The sequence below is a fragment of the Eretmochelys imbricata genome, chromosome 11, assembly GCF_965152235.1.
Source record: "Eretmochelys imbricata isolate rEreImb1 chromosome 11, rEreImb1.hap1, whole genome shotgun sequence".
Lineage (NCBI taxonomy): Eukaryota > Metazoa > Chordata > Testudines > Cheloniidae > Eretmochelys > Eretmochelys imbricata.
Genome location: NC_135582.1, coordinates 46984879 through 47005534, shown reverse-complemented (window position 1 = coordinate 47005534; position 20656 = coordinate 46984879). Strand labels below are relative to the sequence as shown.

The window sequence follows — 20656 nt, the reverse complement described above, 5'->3', positions numbered from 1 at the left end:
AGGAGGGCGCGGTACGCACCAGAGAAGCTTTGAAAACCAGTTTCATGACTGTCCAGGCTACGGTGTGAAAGTTCTGTTTGTTTCTCCTTGATGAAACCTGCCGCCCCTTGGTTCTCTCTACTTCCCTGTAAGCTAACCACCCTCCCCTCCTCCCTTCGATCACCGCTTGCAGAGGCAATAAAGTCATTGTTGCTTCACATTCATGCATTCTTTATTCATTCATCACACAAATAGGGGGATGACTACCAAGGTAGCCCAGGAGGGGTGGTGGAGGAGGAAAGGAAAATGCCACACAACACTTTAAAAGTTTACAACTTTAAAATTTATTGGATGCCAGCCTTCTTTTTTTTGGGCAATCCTCTGTGGCGGAGTGGCTGGTTGGCTGGAGGCCCCCCCACCGCGTTCTTGGGCATCTGGGTGTGGAGGCTATGGAACTTGGGGAGGAGGGCGGTTGGTTACACAGGGGCTGTAGTGGCAGTCTGTGCTCCAGCTGCCTTTGCTGCAGCTCAGCCATACACTGGAGCATACTGGTTTGATCCTCCAGCAGCCTCAGCATTGAATCCTGCCTCCTCTCATCACGCTGCCGCCACATTTGAGCTTCAGCCCTGTCTTCAGCCAGCCACTTGCTCTCTTCAGCCCGCCACCTCTCCTCCCAGTCATTTTGTGCTTTCCTGCACTCTGACATTATTTGCCTCCACGCATTCTTCTGTGTTCTGTCAGTGTGGGAGGACAGCATGAGCTCAGAGAACATTTCATCACGAGTGCGTTTTTTTTTTCTTTCTAATCTTCACTAGCCTCTGGGAAGGAGAAGATCTGTGATCATTGAAACACATGCAGCTGGTGGAGGAAAAAAAAAGGGACAGCGGTATTTAAAAAGACACATTTTATAAAACAGTGGCTACACTCTTTCAGGGTAAACTTTGCTGTTAACATTACATACATAGCACATTTGCTTTCGTTACAAGGTCGCATTTTGCCTCCCCCCACCGCGTGGCTACCCCCTCAATCCTCCCCCCTCCCTGTGGCTAACAGCGGGGAACATTTCTGTTTAGCCACAGGCAAACAGCCCAGCAGGAACGGGCTCCTCTGAGTGTCCCCTGAAGAAAAGCATCCTATTTCAACCAGGTGACCATGAATGATATCTCACTCTCCTGAGGATAACACAGAGAGATAAAGAACGGATGTTGTTTGAATGCCAGCAAACATACACTGCAATGCTTTGTTGTACAATGATTCCTGAGTACGTGTTACTGGCCTGGAGTGGTAAAGTGTCCTACCATGAAGGACGCAATAAGGCTGCCCTCCCCAGAAACCTTTTGCAAAGGCTTTGGGAGTACATCCAGGAGAGCCACGAATGCCAGGGCAAATTAATCCTTTCACATGCTTGCTGTTAAACCAAGTATAGTATTTTAAAAGGTACACTCACCGGAGGTCCCTTCTCCGCCTGCCGGGTCCAGGAGGCAGCCTTGGGTGGGTTCGGGGGGTACTGGCTCCAGGTCCAGGGTGAGAAACAGTTCCTGGCTGTCGGGAAAAGCGGTTTCTCCGCTTGCTTGCTGTGAGCTATCTACAACCTCATCATCATCATCTTCTTCGTCCCCAAAACCTGCTTCCGTGTTACCTCCATCTCCATTGAAGGAGTCAAACAACACGGCTGGGGTAGTGGTGGCTGAACCCCCTAAAATGGCATGCAGCTCATCATAGAAGTGGCATGTTTGGGGCTCTGACCCGGAGCGGCTGTTTGCCTCTCTGGTTTTCTGGTAGGCTTGCCTCAGCTCCTTAAGTTTCACGCGGCACTGCTTTGGGTCCCTGTTATGGCCTCTGTCCTTCATGCCCTGGGAGATTTTGACAAAGGTTTTGGCATTTCAAAAACTGGAACGGAGTTCTGATAGCACAGATTCCTCTCCCCATACAGCGATCAGATCCCGTACCTCCCGTTCAGTCCATGCTGGAGCTCTTTTGCGATTCTGGGACTCCATCATGGTCACCTCTGCTGATGAGCTCTGCATGGTCACCTGCAGCTTGCCACGCTGGCCAAACAGGAAATGAGATTCAAAAGTTCGCAGTTCTTTTCCTGTCTACCTGGCCAGTGCATCTGAGTTGAGAGCGCTGTCCAGAGTGGTCACAATGGAGCACTCTGGGATAGCTCCCGGAGGCCAATACCGTCGAATTGTGTCCACAGTACCCCAAATTCGACCCGGCAAGGCTGATTTAAGTGCTAATCCACTTGTCAGGGGTGGAAAATGATTTTAAGAGCCCTTTAAGTCGAAATAAAGGGCTTCATCGTGTGGACGGATGCAGGTTTACATCGATTTAACGCTGCTAAATTCGACCTAAAGTCCTAGTGTAGACCAGGGCGAATTGCAGAGGATGTGAGGGAGATTCCCACAACTGAACCATTCTTTTTAGGTGACAGATCTGAGAAACTGTCCCAGATGGAGGTGTTAATAAAGGAGATTTTGGAACAAATTGATAAATTAAACAGTAATAAGTCATCAGGACCAGATGATATTTATCTAAGAGTTCTGAAGGAACTCAAATATAAAATTGCAGAACCACTATCTGTGGTATATGCAAAAAGAAAAGGAGGACTTGTGGCACCTTAGAGACTAACAAATATATTTAAGCATAAGCTTTCGTGAGCTACAGCTCACTTAATCAGATGCTCCGATGAAGTGAGCTGTAGCTCACGGAAGCTTATGCTTAAATAAATTTGTTAGTCTCTAAGGTGCCACAAGTCCTCCTTTTCTTTTTGCGAATACAGACTAACACGGCTGCTACTCTGAAACCTATCACTTAAATCAGCTTCTGTAGTAGATGACTGGATGCCAATTTTTAAAAAAGCTCCAGAGGTGATCCAGGCAATTATAGGCTGGTAAGCATAGCTTCAGAGGAACTACAACAGTAGACAAATTCCTGTTATTCCCCCAAAATAGTTGTCAGTCATGTTTCCTGTTTGTTCCCTCCTCAGATGTCTTCTAAGATATTACTATTAAGAGCCCAATATGTATGGTGTTGAAAGTCCAGGCATGGAAGGACAATTCTAATCCTATTTACTTGTAAATTTGATTCAGCACAAATAGTGCTATAAAGGGATTTGATTCCTGAAAGGAAAGGAGATGTTTTATTTCTTCCACAGTAGGGAGATACAGAAACTTAACTGGATTTATTTCATTTCAGAAGGAATCATATGGATAGTGTAGAGAAGTCACTGCTACAGGGAGTAAAAATCCATCAATCTGATCGGCCATTTTTTCTGCCTATTTGTTCTAGAAGGGAGAGAGAGAAACCCAGAATCTGTGCTGTCAGTCAGAAGAGAGCAAATTTACAGGCAGGTGGGATTAAAAAGTTTCATACTCCAAACAATTTTACATTTTCAGATGTTAATTCTTTTTAATATGTCACTATTAATATGTTTCATACCTTATGCACATGTAAAAGGACAGGTTACTGCACCAAAGAGCTTACAATTTAAGGGCCCAAACCTGCTCCTATTAAAGTTAATGAAAACAGGATCACTCCCCAGATTAGACAAAATACAGACAGATGGCCTTATCAGGCAGTGGTTACTCATGTGAGTAGTCCCATGATTTCACTGAGATTGCACATGCAAGACTGATAGGAGCAGGCTGAAAAGTTAGGCAAAAGAATATAATAGAAGAATAATGTGGTTCTGTTTGTGTATGATGTTAGTGCCAATATTTGTATATGTTTTAAAAATAATGTTTGTAATATAAGTTCAACTAAAGAAATAGGAGGTGAGACATGGAAACACACATAGATGAATAGAAACTAATTTTCTTGTATACTGGTAATGAGTCAGTTAACAATAGCATTTTGACTTTTCTTTGTTTCAAATTTTAAGGAAAAAATCTCCAGCTTTATATAAGTTTTATCATTTAACATTTGTATAATCTATAACAGATATACTGAAATACCAAGGTATGACAATAATAAAGAGTCACTGTGAATATTTTTAATCATTTAATGTGCACGAGTAAGACTAACCGTCTTTCATTTAGCTGGTTGCCTCAGTTGCTTTTTTAAAAAATGCAAATAAATGGAGGGTATGTTTTAACTTTTTAAAAGGATAATATTATCATTTGTCTGTTAACACTGTTTGTGCAGTAGCTAATGGAGTTCTTTCTATAAACCAAATAACCTGCCAATAGCTAAGTTTATATAAAAACTTTTGTAGATAGTTAATAGGAAATTAAACTAAGCATCGTTGTAATGACATTAACCACCTGTTTCTCTTACTAACAAAAAATAGTTTTAAATTATTTTCTGATTTTTTTTATTATATAAAATGCTGTCTGAACTAACTAAAAACATATTCAACATATTTCAGAGTAACAGCCGTGTTAGTCTGTATTCGCAAAAAGAAAAGGAGTACTTGTGGCACCTTAGAGACTAACCAGTTTATTTGAGCATGAGCTTTCGTGAGCTACAGCTCACTTCATCAGATACAACATTCAACATATTATTCTGAAGGCAGTTCTACTTTGGCAATATCCAGGGCATTGCAAGGTTTATTAGTTGCCTAACACTCCTCCTACAGGTAAACTGGGAAAATTACATGACAATTCTATAAATGTTAGTATAGAAATACACATTTATTTGTACATTTAAAACAGTTTTAATTGGGAATGAATAAAAGCTTTGGTAGTGTTCACTTGTACTCTTTTTCAGAAGTTTAGGTACCTCACTAATAGCAATGTTAATGTCCTTTCAAATAATGACTTTGGATTTTGTCAGGCAGTAAGGTTATATGCCACAGTTCACAAACATACTGTAATATTGGGTACTTAGAATAAACATTTTTTTCTGAAATCTTCAAAGAATCCTCTATGCTAAGAATTCAGTTTGAATTCATTGTAAATTAACAGCTACATACATTCATCTTTAAAACTTAAAATGCATTGTTCAAAAGTGTCATACACTGAACATGAACTTCTGAAGTGACATAAGAATGTGGCTAGTTAGTACAGTAAAAATTATAATATTTTTATATATCTTTTGTTTTCTCTCCCACCCCCAAACAATACAAAATATTTTAATAATCTTTTCAGAATGGTTGTAGAGAGTTCTGATGTATAGAACAGAATACAGGAAAGTAGCTGGCAATACCTATAACTGTAGGTATTCAACATTTTTGCTATTGGAAAATGATAATACAAAACTTTCCTCAAAAATTTGGATATTTTATGCCTTGCTATTTATAATACTAATATTAAATTAGTGTTTTTCTTCCATATATTATAGCACACCAGAGATTACCTTTAATTCTAATTTCTGTAGTAATATATTTTATATAGTAATACTACTGTATGTTATATAGTAATGTATTTTTAGGAATCTGTGTGTGTGTGTGTGAGAGAGAGAGAGATACTAACCTCTTTGCTACTATATCACACACATGCTTGAGAATGTGATATAGGTAAATGAGTAAATTGCAATGTAACATATACCACTGCTCATTATCTTACTCTTTTCTTTATCAGCCTTTTCTGGGAAAGGTTAGTATTATAGTGTCAAATCATTTAAAATTGATACATTGTTATAACGTTTAGGTGCAGAGCAAACTGTAAAATAACACATTGGTAGGACTTGTATAAAATTACATAGTAAGAAACCTATGTACTGAGAGTCAGAGCCAGCGCTAGGCATAAGCAGACTAAGCAATTGCTTAGGGCCTCAAGCAGCTCAAGCCCCTTTTACTTGCAATGACAAGTATGTGTTGGGGGCGGGGGAAAAAATATTCCTACTTAGGGCCCCCAGAGGGTAGTTGAGAGTCCAATACAACTGAAAACTTGCACTTGTTATTGATTGTAAAGTAAATAAAGTTTGTCCAAGGACTTTAGCTTTTTTTCTCCAAGTATTAGCACCAGTTAATCTGTTGCTCTACATTAGCAGTTGTAATCCTATTGGGTTTAGTCTGTGGCTAAGGACCCAGTATTTATACATGTCATGCTGAACTGTCCCACATATTGAAAGGCCAAAACGATTTGCTCACTGTCTTTTTTTGCTTTTATCTTAGTTGTAGGGGTTGTTCTTGAACCCTTAGTTTCTTGTGGGCTACTTGAGTTATGGGGCTCTGCTAACTATGAATATGTGCTTTAAAATAGGAGCTGAATGTTGGGGAGCCGTCAGGCATCAAATCTAGGTTTTGCTGCATGATCCAGTGATTAGTTTGCTCAGATGCACTCTTAGTAAAGTTCACCGAAGAAGAGCAATATCACATGACAGCTAATGAGTTCAGAGGCATGTGTAGTTTCCTTATGAACAGTGTTCCACAGCTTTTGGTTCTTGATAGTGATTAGGTATTCTTTTCTTGGTACACTGCATCTTTAAATCTTAAACCACTTCCATAAGTGGTTTGATTAAGCTTTTAGGTATCTTGGAAATTCTCCTCTTTATGCATCATCACGAGAGTTGAGACCGGCAGGGTTTGCATATTGTTCCCTGATTTGAACCCTAGAGGGGGAAAAGAGAACTGTGTTCTTAGAAAGGGACACTAGCGCTGAAATTCACTTCCCTCACTGGTTCAACAATAAACAAAATTTCTCATTCTTCAGCGTGTGCTTCATGGTCTTTTTATTCATCCATATGTTTGACTGAAAGAGGTGGCTTGAATGTATTGAGTCGTGTGTGCTGTGTGTGTTTTGTGTAAGCTCTTTGTGAGTTGATTTCCTTGTGAATGGATGTATATTACACTAAGAAGCCTCTGAGTACATTTTAACAAATCAAAAGAAAAAAAAAGAAAAAAATCTAATTTAGCATAGCAAGCATACCATTTTTATTTTTTCCCAGTACTGTCATAATAAGTTGTTTAAAAGTTGCAATGTTCATTTAAAAAATTCTAGTGTAGCCCATTATCAACCATATGGTTGCAGAGGAGGATTTTTTTTATCACCATGAAATACTAATGATATAATGTTTTAGCCTTTTTTACATCCTCACATCAAAAGCAATGTATTTGCAAACTGTGTTATGTTAGTCACTTTTATTTTTTATGTACTATAGCTGTTGTTGACGGGATTTAAATTCCCACCTGGAAGAACAAAGAAGCTGAATGCACCAGTGCCTTAATATTAAGCTTTTCATCCACCTAAGAATACTTCTTGTGAAGCTAATATTGTAAACAATGCTAGAAAACTGTTTGTGGTCATGCAACAATATATATGCTTCAGCAGCAAAATTGTAATTCACTAACTTTGATTTCAAGATAGCATACTGCTTCAAATTCTCCCCTGGTATGCTAACCTAGTTTATAGTTACAGGAACTTATTACTGTGGAAATTCATTAGCAATGCTGAATGATAGTTCTCTGAAGATGTTCATTCTGTTGTCGTAACTATTATGAAAAATGTATTGTAATATGTAATTAATGACTGCAAATTACATCGCTTTCTATATCTCTTTCAAATTAAATAAATATTGACGAGTACAAATATTAAATATACTTATTAGTTCGAAGCTTTCCATTCGTGTCAGCAGCATCTGAGTGGTCAATAGAAATATTATAATGTTGGGGTAGATAATACTGTGGATATGGAATCATTATTTTAGACACCAAAACTAATAATTTTAGCAATATCCAGAAACACTGAAGAAAAAGCTTGAACTGTACTAGCACCAGGGACAGACAAGCATGAAAGATTAATGTAATCTTGCATATCATGATGCACATTCTTACACAAAAAATCCATCTGCAAGTGTCATGTCAGTCAGCAGAAATCTTTGATGGGTGGATGCAGCTGGGCTGTCTCTTCTGGCAAAGCTGCCCTGGAAAATGCTAAATGTGGTTATGATTCTTTGTGCCATCTGTAGTATACTAGTTTATCCTGTCTTCATTGGCATTTTCAGTACTACACAGGGCATCAACAATCACAGAGACAGCAATATAGAGTGACAGATTCATTTCCTCCAGAGGCTACCAGACTCTGGTGTATACTTGTGCCACCTTGCTCTTTGTGTTATATTCTGTCGTCACTGGTATTTGATTTTATTTCATATTCCTATGTTTAACTCAGATTCTTAGTTAAGCAGCTTGCATATTCTAACATGGTCAATTGAATGTGGTTAGTATTTAGATAATTTACTTCTATCTGATGATAGACTTGAACTTTTCCGATAATATGCCAAATGTGCCATTAAAGAAACTTGTATTTTTGACCTGTGAACAAATATTGCTCATCCTATGAATCTGAAAACACCAGCTTTAAATTAGAAACTGGCTATGTATTAGACACCACCAAATAATTTATGTAATAGAGTATGATTTTGACCTTTTTGTTTATAAAGTTGTTAAACTTTCAAGCCATTTAATACTTTTAATGCATTTAATGATCAAAATATAAGCAAAAATAAATTCTGACTTATTACTTTATTTTCATAGAGTGATAAAAAAAAGTTGTTTGAAGTTAGTTCTTAAAACTTTCAGTATTTTAATTATTAAAATATCTTTCATAGTAACTGAATATGAAGGACATGCTCTCTCATTGCTAAAGGAATGTGAACTCCACGCATTTGATGGGTAAGTTTGGTATTAGTTTTGCTTTATACTATGAGGTATCTAATAATAATCACGTAGGGCTTGTCTAAACAAGCACTTAGTTCACAACAAGCTGGGATGTAAATCTACCCTGTACTAGCCTATTGTCCCATGGACCCTGCTGCCATGCACTAAAAGTTCCCTAGAGTGCTTTGAACTACCCCCTTTGAAAGCTCCCGTAGGTACAATTTTAGTTAATTTATAGAATGCCTGCTGGTAAAATTTTAGGTTGTATTAAATTTATTATCCTGTTTTCAGGTACATATTTGGACCAAACAGATTAGTTCTGTTCTAAAACTTGGCGCCTGTAGTGTGATTATTTCTTTTGTTTTCAAAAATTACTTTTAGTAATTTTAAATTTCATATTCTTTATTGATAATTGAATAGATAGTAATCCATAACTCTCCTATGCAAGCCTAACTCCCCCCCCACCCCCCCTCCGGCCGCCCAAAATAAACATTAAAGGCTTCTCAGATCATTTTCTCTTAAATGTCAACCTTCTGTATTTGCAAGAATGACAGAACTGCTGTGCTTTAAACTCATAGATTTTTTTCATACAAATGGTTCGTAATGTGATACTTTTCTCTTTAAAAAATGTTAAACTTGAACATTTTTTCCTTAAAACTCCTAAAAAGTGACTCAAATTAAGTTTAATCAAAGAATGGAAATATGTTTTCTTACAATATTAATAGAAATTATATGACCCAATCCTGTCAACTTTGAAGTCAGCAGTACTGTTTTTGACATGAGTGGGAACAGGATCAGGCCCTGTGTAAATACTGTAGTGCTATATAGCATGGAAGTCTAACGGCTATTTTTACAGCCTTATTTTGAATTTGTATTTTCTTTTACTTTTTCCAGTGATCCATACAAGAAGGTTTAAATTATGCCTTGTAAACCTCAAGAGTACTTCCAGAACAATTCTACCTCTCTTACGTAATATTAGACAGTCACTTGCAAAGATAGTATTTATATTTTCACCTTCTGGTACATTTGCTTCCTAACCCACAAAGGAAGTCTCTTCTAATTTGTGGCTGAGGCATGTTGGTGTGACGCAGCTTGTTCTACCTATACAAGACTTCCGCTTTCTGTCAAATTTTGCCCCTTCATGAGATTTTGTTTTTCTTAATTAATGGAAGGATTTTAAAATGTATGGGAAGACAAAAACTAAAAACATATGAATTACTAAACCCTCTAAATTTTAAAAAAAGTGTATCTGAAAATTACTTCAAAGGTCTATTTTTACATTTGTAATCTCTTTAACCAACAATTGGATTAGAAAAGGTAACTTCTGTGGCTTGGTGGGAGGGAGGCAGAGACAGGCAGAATGGCAGCCTATGGAATCATAAGAATTTCACTCTCTTCCCATGGATCTGTAGCTCAGCAATTATATTCTCTTCGGTTACATTTTTTTCCCTTTTGTAGGTAAGTGAGATGTGCAGACAGGCAGTTCTGGTGGCTGGCTAGCAACTACCACCTTGCATCCACTTCAGCTATGGTGATAGCAATGCAAAATCTAAATCAAGATAGGGAAAAGGCACTATGTTGTGTTTCTTGCCAGAGTTCTTTGTGCACTGTGTCTAAGGATCATCTTTTTGCTCACTCAGAATGGCTGCACCTTCCATCATTAAGAAAGAAAGCAACAGCCCTTGCTTCACCAGGGGCAGTCCCCAGCAATTCCCCAACAAAACCTATTCCCAATACCTAAAGCAAAGGAGAGGCAATGTTCCTAGTGAGAGCAGGGAACTGAAGAAACTGTAGCTAATAACCCTGGGAAACTAGGGAGAGGATTCTGGACCTTGAGCCAAAAGGAATATTGTCTTGAGGAATCTACTCTCCAGAATTATCTTCCTGAGCAAGACAGGGCAGATAGATATAAGTCCCAGCAGCTGGATTTAGCTTTTGGACAGCTAGAGTTACGTTTGTTTTCAGCCTTGCAAGATGAGTGATTCTTTCCCTTTTGGTACTTGGATTTCGGCTTACATTTAAATCAGCTTTAACCAGGACATCTCCACCCCACCCTAGGGCTTGGTAGAGTGCTCAATTTCTCACACTAATGCCAAACCTTAGTACTGATACGGTGATCATGCCCCTGGTGATGCTGCTAGTCCTAGCCTGCTGTACATTTGTTTTCTTATATCCAGTCTGAACTATGATAGAAACATGGAAAATGCATGCAAGTCTTTTCTCCCTAATCCAGAGCTTAAAATGTCATTTTTGAGAGAAAATGTTCAGGTTAGACAGGTGTCAATGGAAACTGGTAAGAATATTGCACTTGATGATTGTTTGTTTGTTCCCATTGGAGGCCTTCACATAGTCCCATAGAGTAGCTCAATAGAATCTAATTCTAGTCTAAACAAAGTGGTTCTTGATGATTTCTATTAAAATAACAAAAATTTGTTTTCCTTGTCTGTCTCCTTAGGCTATGCAGTGTAGTTGTAGCCATGTGGATTCCAGGATATGACCTCCCTCACCTTGTCCTTAGGCTGTGAGTTCCTCCCAGCAGGCTGACCTTCCTGAATGTCCAGAAAGTGCCCAGCAACCAGGGGCTTTTACTATAAACAAACAAAAAATACAGACATGAATTTGCTGAATCTAATGTGGGGGTGAGAACCCACTTACAGGGTTCACATTAAAGTGCTTGTAGGAGTTCTGGCTTTATATCATCCTATGGAAGATTAAGGCAGTAATGAATGCAACATAAGCCTTCAAAACTTGATATCTAACAACAACAAAAAGTAAGATCAGACAAACAACCAAGGACTGCCATTAGCACTTAGAAAAGAACTATGCGCCAACCTTTTGTGTCATGGAGATTTAATGGTTTTTATGTGGGCAATTTTTAGCCAGAACTTCCTTTCTTGTTTGATGGGGCTGAGGTGGCTCCTGTTTTAACAATAAATAAGTAAGAAAAAAATATAGGAGATGAGGAAAAGTGTCAACGTTCAGAGAATACAACTTCAGTATTTATAGTAGGATATATTTTGTTTTCCAAAGAGTTTACCATTATAAAACTGGCTGAATTTTTGGATATAGTTGCAAGAATACAACAGAAGATACATACATGCATGCAGACGTTTAACGTCCTCTGAACAAACTTTTACATCAATTTTATTCTTAAAAATTTTCCTAACATTGTTTGGAGCTTGCTAACGCCCATAGTTTTATTATTAAATTATGTTTATCTGGGGAAACTTCTATTAACATTCACATACATTGCTTTGTAAAACTGCTTAATAGCTGTTTAAGAAACAGAAAAAAGACACTAGCCACAGCAGTACTTTTACAGACAAAAGCATTCTCCTCTATATCCACAGCAGGTGGGAGTTTAATTACCTACTACAGAAACAATGATTAAGTACCTTCATGCAAAGGATTGCTGGTAGTAGGGTTTTACGCCTTGGTATATCCCTCAAATGTTTTCACAGAGTCAGGATTAGCTCTCTTGAAATGGGTTTTAGCCTTGTTTTATTATATTTCTGGCAATTAATAAACACTGACACACATTTATGGCTTGATCCTGTAACGTCCTGTTCTGTCCCTCATCCAGCAAAGAACTTAAGCAAGAGTTTAATTTTATCCATATGAGTAATCCAATGGCGAGAATATTCAGCACCTTATTTAAACTATCTTGCATAGCTGATTTATACATAAGAGTTGTTAGATAGTTATTCACATATAATATTTAATTTTCCTCTGAAGTACAAAGGAATATACATTGGAGAGAGCAGAAATAAAGGGTATTACTGTTGTATTTAGATTTTAGAATAGCCAATGAAGCAGTGAAGTTTTGATCTCTTTCCAGAGACTATACAGTTATAGTTCTGTTATGCTTCTGAAGCCACACTCTTTTTTGTATTTTCAGTTATATCTTATATCTGCCACTTGTGGTATCCATAAAAATGCATAGAGCAAAATTTTGAGCTCAGCTGTCCTGACGTACGTCTAGCGTACATAGTCTTCAATGAAGTTATTTAGGATTTACATCAATATATATGAAAGCAGAATTTAACTCAGTGTTTTGGCTTTAAGGCAAGCCTTACTAAACATAACTCAAAGTTACTGCCATTTAGTCCCTGCACTCACTACTAAATCACAGTAAGGCTTCCAAAGGTTCACACAGACCTGGAGCCAGTGACCAAATAACTGATATCCTAGCTTTATCGGCTAGAGTCCCCATGGCAAACCTTCTGTTACGAGCACGTGGACCACCTTCAATGTCATGGCATAAAGCTCTTTTCCAGGCCCCATCCCTTTCCAGTCCCTGAATGTTTTAGCCCTCCATTCTAAAGCTGCAGCCAGCTTCTTTGAGAGGCAAAGATGTTTCAGTTCATCTCACGAGACCCTTGCCCACCAGTTTTTGACACTCAAATTATTTACCACTTTACTTGAAGCAGTAGAATGCCTCCTCTACTTACCTGCCGCATCCATATGCAGGTACATCGAATAACACTCAAATCAGTGACCTGAAGAATATTTAGGCCTATGATACCACAAGATATACCAAAGTAGTGTGAAACAGAATGTGGCAAATGCATTATGAGAAAAATTCTTTCCTGAACTAAATAAGATGAACTGCTAAATGTCTTTGTGCCATCTGGCCCAAAGCAGAAGCTTGCCCCTTATATTCCAGCACCTGTTTGCCCAGCAAGTTTTGAGAGTATTTAAAAATCGAATTTATTTTTCATTATTTATACTATTTATTTCTTTTTTGAATTGTGCCCAGTTTGGATTATAAACATAGATTTAACAGTTATGCTTTCATTTGTAGTCTGTCTGGTCAATTTTATTTTCTAGTTCTTATGTGTAACTTTAAGTGAGTGTTAATGTGTTTAGCAATGACCAGATTTGGTGATCCTTTTCATGTTGATTAGTATCTTGCTTCTCAAACAATCCCATTGAGACTATATGGGATTGCCTGCAGGAGCCAAGGTACTACAGCATGTGAGTAAGGGTGGCAGAATCTGGCACAGTACTAACAGTGGAGTCTTTCTTAAAATAGGTAATACTGACTTGTCACAGGATAGCCTTAATAATAAAGAATAACGCATAGAAATCATGTCATTGTGAAGAATATGGGGACTGCCTGTAATAATTCATGAATATTATATATTCTGTTTGTCTGATTGCTCTTGTGTTGTTTCCTATGTGTGTACGAGGGGTTATTTTAAAGGGCTGCACATACACAGAAAGAGGTGCACTCAGAGAGATCAAGAAAAAGATCAGAGTGCAGTTAGCTCTATAACTGTGACAGTCATGTTGAAAAGAAGAAACCAATGCCTCGTAACATTTATAGATTCATAGATATTTAGGTCAGAAGGGACCATTATGATCATCTAGTCTGACCTCCTGCACAACGCAGGCCACAGAATTTCACCCACCACTCCTGCAAAAAACCTCACACCTATATCTGTGCTATTGAAGTCCTCAAATCATAGTTTAAAGACTTCAAGGAGCAGAGAATCCTCCAGCAAGTGATCCGTGCCCCATGCTACAGAGTAAGGCGAAAAATCTCCAGGGCCTCTTCCAATCTGCCCTGGAGGAAAATTCCTTCCCGACCCCAAATATGGCGATCAGCTAAACCCTGAGCATATGGGCAAGATTCATCAGCCAGATACTACAGAAAATTCTTTCCTGGGTAACTCGGATCCCACCCCATCTAATATCCCATCACAGGCCATTGGGCCTATTTACCATGAATATTTAATTACCAAAACCATGTTATCCCATCATACCATCTCCTCCATAAACTTATTGAGTTTAATCTTAAAGCCAGATAGATCTTTTGCCCCCACTGCTTCCCTTGGAAGGCTATTCCAAAACTTCACTCCTCTGATGGTTAGAAACCTTCGTCTAATTTCTAGTCTAAATTTCCTGGTGGCCAGTTTATATCCATTTGTTCTTGTGTCCACATTGATACTGAGCTTAAATAATTCCTCTCCCTCTCCAGTATTTCTCCCTCTGATATATTTATAGAGAGCAATCATATTTCCCCTCAACCTTCTTTTAGTTAGGCTAAACAAGCCAAGCTCTTTGAGTCTCCTTTCATAAGAGAAGTTTTCCATTCCTCGGATCATCCTAATAGCCCTTCTCTGTACCTGTTCCAGTTTGAATTCATTCATCCTTCTTAAACATGGGAGACCAGAACTGCACACGGTATTCCAGGTGAGGTCTCACCAGTGCCTTGTATAACGGTACTAAAACCTCCTTATCCCTACTGGAAATACCTCTCCTGATGCATCCCAAGAGCGCGTTAGCTTTTTTCACGGCCATATCACATTGGCAGCTCATAGTCATCCGATGATCAACCAATATTCAAGGTCCTTTTCCTCCTCCGTTACTTCTAATTGATGTGTCCCCAGCTTATAACTAAAATTCTTGTTGTTAATCCCTAAATGCATAACCTTACACTTCTCACTATTAAATTTCATCCTGTTACTATTACTCCAGTTTACAAGGTCATCCAGATCCTGTAGAATATTTCTGTCCTTCTCTAAATTGGCGGTACCTCCCAGCTTTGTATCATCCACAAACTTTATTAGCACGCTCCCACATTTGTGCCAAGGTCAGTAATAAAAAGATTAAATAAGATTGGTCCCAAAACCGATCCTTCAGGAACTCCACTGGTAACCTCCCTCCAGCCTGACAGTTCACCTTTCAGAAGGACCCGTTGTAGTCTCCCCTTTAACCAATTCCTTATCCACCTTTCAATTTTCTTATTGATCCCCCATCTTATCCAATTTAACTAATAATTCCCCATGTGGCACAGTATCAAACGCCTTACTGAAATCTAGGTAAATTAGATCCACTGCGTTTCCTTTGTCTAAAAAATCTGTTACTTTCTCAAAGAAGGAGATCAGGTTGGTTTGGCACGATCTACCTTTTGTAAAACCATGTTGTATTTTGTCCCATTTACCATTGACTTCAATGTCCTTAACTACCTTCTCCTTCAAAATAGTATTTACACATCAATTATTATTATTATTAGCACCACTGTAAATTAAGATACCTTATAAATTATTTTAATGCCTTCTGAGTTTTCAATAAATTATTGAAAATAAGCAGTATTTTATAATTTTGGGTTACATTAGTATGTTATCAAAAAGAAAAGGAGTGCTTGTGGCACCTTAGACTAACAAATTTATTTAATTTAATTAGTATGTTACGTATGCTTGCATGAACAAAACAAGAATGATATGCTTCTTGCCACTGAAAGAAATAAAAAGAGTGCAGGTGAGATAGAGTACTAACACATTCAGATTTCCCATGTTTATTAACCTACCTGTCCTACTTCAGATTTAGAGCTGTCTAGTTACTGAACTTGGGAAGTGATGTTTCTCTTAGTCTTTATGATCTGCACACTCTGTGTGTGTGTGTGTGTGTGTGTGTGTATGTATGTATGTATTTCTCTATATGTAACTACAATTCAAATACCTAGAAATTATTTTGTTTTTAAAACCTATTTAGAATATAAGTATTTGAATTGTCCTTGTGTAGATATTTATTGTGTTACAATTGTCTTTCATTTATGGATCAACTATGATATATGAAACAAAAGTATTTATCTTGTAATGCTGAGCCTCATAGTTGATTTTTTTTTTACAGGGTGGTTTGTGTTGGTGGCGATGGGTCTACCAGTGAGATAGCTCATGGTCTACTACTTAGAGCTCAGATGGATGCTGGGAGAGATACAGATTACATTCTTTCACCTGTCAAAGCACCACTTCCTCTTGGCATTATACCAGCAGGTGAGAACAGAAGATACAGATTCATTTAAGTACCTTTCTTAAGTCTCTCTGATATATTATAGACTCTAAGGCCAGAAGGGACCACTGTGCTCATCTAATCTGATCTTCTGTATAACATGGGCTATAGGACTTCCTTGAATTAATTCCTGTTAGAACGAGAGCATATCTTCTGGAAAAACTATCTTGATTTTAAAATTTCCAGTGATGGAGGATCCACCACATCCTTTAATAAATTGTTCCAGTGGTTAATTACGCTCACTGTTCAAAATTTGCCTATCATTTTCAGTCTGAATTATACTGTTTCAGCTACTAGTATAAATAATAAATAAATCTTATTTAGATTAATTCACAGTAATGGCACAATCAGTTCCTTACCTGTGGGAGGATCCCCCGTGAGAGGAAATTTTAGTTCTCCGCCTGCTCCACCTCCCCATTCTCGAGTTCCATGGGAAGGGCAAGTTTCATCTCCATGCCTTCATGGAAATGGTGCCATCCTTGTGGATGTCCCTGGTGTCCTCCTACTTCCTTCCACCAGTTTCTTTGGCAGCATCTCCATTGGAGCAGGCTTCCAGGAGCTCCCCTTTGTTGCAGCTGCTCCAACAACCCTGTGGTAAATTATGCAAAAAAGATCATACAGTCTCAAGCTATATTAACTCTCTTGCCTTATCTCTGCAGGGCTTTAGGGGCAGAGTGTGCATCCCGTTGACTTGTCCAGTCCCTGTCCCTATCCCAGCTGAGCCTTCCATTGACCTGACTCTGTCCCACCTGTTTTTCTTTACCACTACCACCTCAGCTTGTCTGCACTTTCCAGCTCCTTCAGTATCTACAGTAGAATCTCAGAGTTATGAACACCTCAGAATGGAGGTTGTTCGTAACTCTGAAATGTTTGTAAATCTGAACAAAATGTTAAAGTTGTTCTTTCAAAAGTTTACAACCGAACATTGACGAAATACAGCATTGAAACTTTACAGAAGAAAAATGCTGCTTTTAACTATCTGTGCTTGTTTCATTTTAAATTTTCTTCGTCAAATCTTTTTTTAAGACCCTCACATCTTTTTTTTTTTTTTTAAAGTAATTTATGTTTAACACAGTACTGAACTGCATTTGCCTTTTTTGGGGGTGTGTGTGTCGTGTCTCTGCTGCCGCCTGATTGCATATTTCTGGTTCCTAATGAGGTGTGTCATTGACTGGTCAGTTCATAATTCTGGTGTTTGTAACTCTGAGATTCTACTGTACTCTGGACTAGGCAGAGAGATTTCCACAGAGTCCAGAGAAAGGGATGATACTGCAGAGGTGATTGAGAAATCCCCAGGGGAAAGAGGGATATCTATGCATGGAGAGTCCCTTCTGTTTGTGGATTTAGGGGGCTGGAGGGGGCAGGCTGATTGGACTTCATATTTGTAACTGCATTTTTCATGTATCCTTTATGACCAGTAAGGAAAAAAATGGAGATATGTCTTTTCTGTAAAGCTAATGGCCATTCATACCGTACTTTTTTAATCATTTCCCATAAGAAATATTGAAGTAAGTGCATGGGTTGCCTTTGGAATGATTTCAGCTATCCATATTCCTCTCCTTTTTAAATAAATTATGGTAGTCCTTTGCAAGCAGTATTAAAGAACTTCAACTTGCTTTTGCTTTTACAAACTGTAAATAACAGCAAAAACATTTTCAAAATGCAGTATTTAAAATAAGCAATAATTAGTAGAAAAATATGATGGATTATATTAGATATGATTTAAAGTACACAAAAACAAGGGAATGGTTTAGTGAGAGACCACACAATGATCTCAGCTACATGAAGCAAAATAATGTTAGGCCAGCATTCTGTCCTTCACTTGTCATTTGAGTTGCTGCGAATGTGGTGGTGGTGTTATGAGATGGAATCTCTTCAACTTTTTACTTCATGCAATTTGGATGTGCTTAGGTTACTGTTCCTCTTCATTAGTACTTATTCTCTTGAGTTTATTAATAAGGAGTTGTACATCACAACCAAGAAAGATAGGTGCACCCAAAGGAATGTGCATTTAGAATATGTTTGGGAGTAAGTTGAACTGTAGGATGATTAAACTAATATAAATAATGAGAATATAACACATGCCTTTTAAGAGAGAGTTTTATATTTTTCTTAATCATATTTTGGTTAAGTATTATGTCATGCTGATTATATGTACTTCATAAATTACCGGTTTTGGATAAAGTAGTATATTTGTGTGTATTTAAAAGATATAGCTATAGATCATTAAGTAATTTTATAAATAAATTCACTGCACAAAATACCATGCTTTTCTGGTTGAGATGACTAAGAATAGAAGGTATTTTAGAGAGTATATTATTTACACGGATTAGAGTTCATTTTCTGCCCCTTAGAGTTGGTATAAGATTTAGAGTGCTAAGCAGCAGTTTTCAAGTTTCAGCATACTTGATGAGAGAGGACTGCTTTTGGAGCAGTTAGCCTCCTGGAGAGAGAGACCCAGAGGGAGTGTGTTTTTACTAAAATACTTCAAGTCAGTAGACCAAGCTGCTGTATTGTGGTCAAAATCAAATGGATCAGATGTAGGGAAGCCTGCAGTTGTACTGCTGGTCATTAGCAATAGTGTTTGTTGCTATGGGAACTACTGCTAAGGCACTGTACAAAGGGATTCAGATAGAGGGGGGAAAACTGGAAGAACATAAAAATAAAAAAGCAATCCAGTTGTTATAAAATAAGAGACAATCTATACACTGATGATTCTGATCCTTATCATCCTAAATAGTTAACTTAAATAAATTTGTGCTTTCCAATTAATTGGACAATTAAAATATTACCGAGGGACTGTTAATTTCTATGATATTTCAGGCAAAGAATGAAAGTGTTAGTGCAGTTTTCATGAGAATTTTAGATATGCTTGACTAGGAAGTCATTACATCACATTTATCTGTTTGGATGTGGGAGACATTAACAGCTTTATGAATATTCATGTTGTCTGGTTAATTACATTAATTGTTTTGCAGAAGTGCATGTACTTCCAAGAACAGGGTTGTTGTTTTTTATTTTTTTTACAATTTCTGCCTGGTACTCCATCATGCTTGAGATGAACTATTACACTTTTGTCATAACTCTGATGCTTTGAAGAGGGGATAGTGAGAAGTAGCTTATTGTCAGGGAAAGAAGGGAAAATTCTAACTAGAATTTTATTTTTCTGGATAAAAAAATCTGTTGTAATTTTTTAAAATATATTTTGTGATAGTTCTGTAGAATAGTGCCAAAAGTTGAATCTTTTTAAAAACAAATAGTTTATTATGAGTGGTACCTAAATATTGAAGGCTAAATAATGATTGCACTGTGTAGCTTATGGGTTCATGGCATTCATTTTCTCCCTCTCCCTAAAGTGACAAGGTGCAGAGGCACCACACAGTCTCTGGTAAATGTAGGGTAAATAACATCTCACACCAGAAAGGAAGGAGGACATAATTTGGGAAATTAATAAATAGCTTAAAAAGGCAAGCAAGTATACTTTTAATATTTTGCCTATATATTGTCTGCCTGTTTACTATTTACCTGTGTTATCTGTAGGCTTTTTGCAGTACATTGTATGTCTGTGTAATCCTGGTATGATGGGATCCTGATGCTTTATTGGGGTTGCTGGGCATTACCATCATATATATGTTAAATAATACAAATTTGGTTGGGAGAAAAATGTTGTAGCATATAAGTGGATGTGTTCTAGATCTGTTCTTAATGGTACTGGTGGACAGGATCTTTTCTGAGCACAAGTCCCAGATTATGTTCCTTTTTTTTTTAAATGTCCACAAGTATTTTGCCTCCTTACATGAGACGAAAGAAAGGTGGATTGTTGTCTTGTCTTCAAGTGAAAATGTGCATGTTCACGGCTTCTAGTCTAGTACATAGTATATAGATTTAAGAGGAGGGTCCAGTGCTTGGGGCCTATTTGTTTAGTAAGGACCTGTTCAAACTCTCACTGAAGTCAATGGGAAGATTGGTGTTGACGTCAGTCAGGTCCTAGCTGTTCATAAATTCGCTTCAGGCTGCAGTAGCAAGTTGCTTCTGCTTAAATCAGGCAACCCCAACAGTGCAAAACAGACTGGTCCTGATCTATCAACTGTATTTCACCCTATGCAATGTCTTTATTGGCTTGATCCCTAAAGACAGCAAGTGGAAATTTTTCAAAAACATAGCACCCCTATTGCAGTCAATAGAAAGCAAAATTATTTTTGAACAGTTTCTAATAATCCAATTTGTGTGGTTTTGGGGATTTTTGTACGCATACCTGTTTTTTCTCCTACTGTAATTCTGGAGAGGGAATTTTGCATTTAAAACCCCTAGTAAGTCATTAGTATCAGTACGCAAACT

At 37.8% G+C, this 20656-nt stretch overlaps 1 protein-coding gene across 1 annotated transcript in view; it reads left to right on the top strand.

Moving 5' to 3' along the window:
* CERKL (CERK like autophagy regulator) overlaps positions 1-20656 on the top strand; it is a 97152-nt gene that overhangs the window by 64160 nt on the left and 12336 nt on the right. The window contains exons 4-5 of the mRNA XM_077830284.1: positions 8473-8536; positions 16160-16302. Of these exons, the coding sequence (XP_077686410.1) occupies positions 8473-8536; positions 16160-16302 (207 nt within the window). The remainder of the gene's footprint in view (positions 1-8472; positions 8537-16159; positions 16303-20656) is intronic.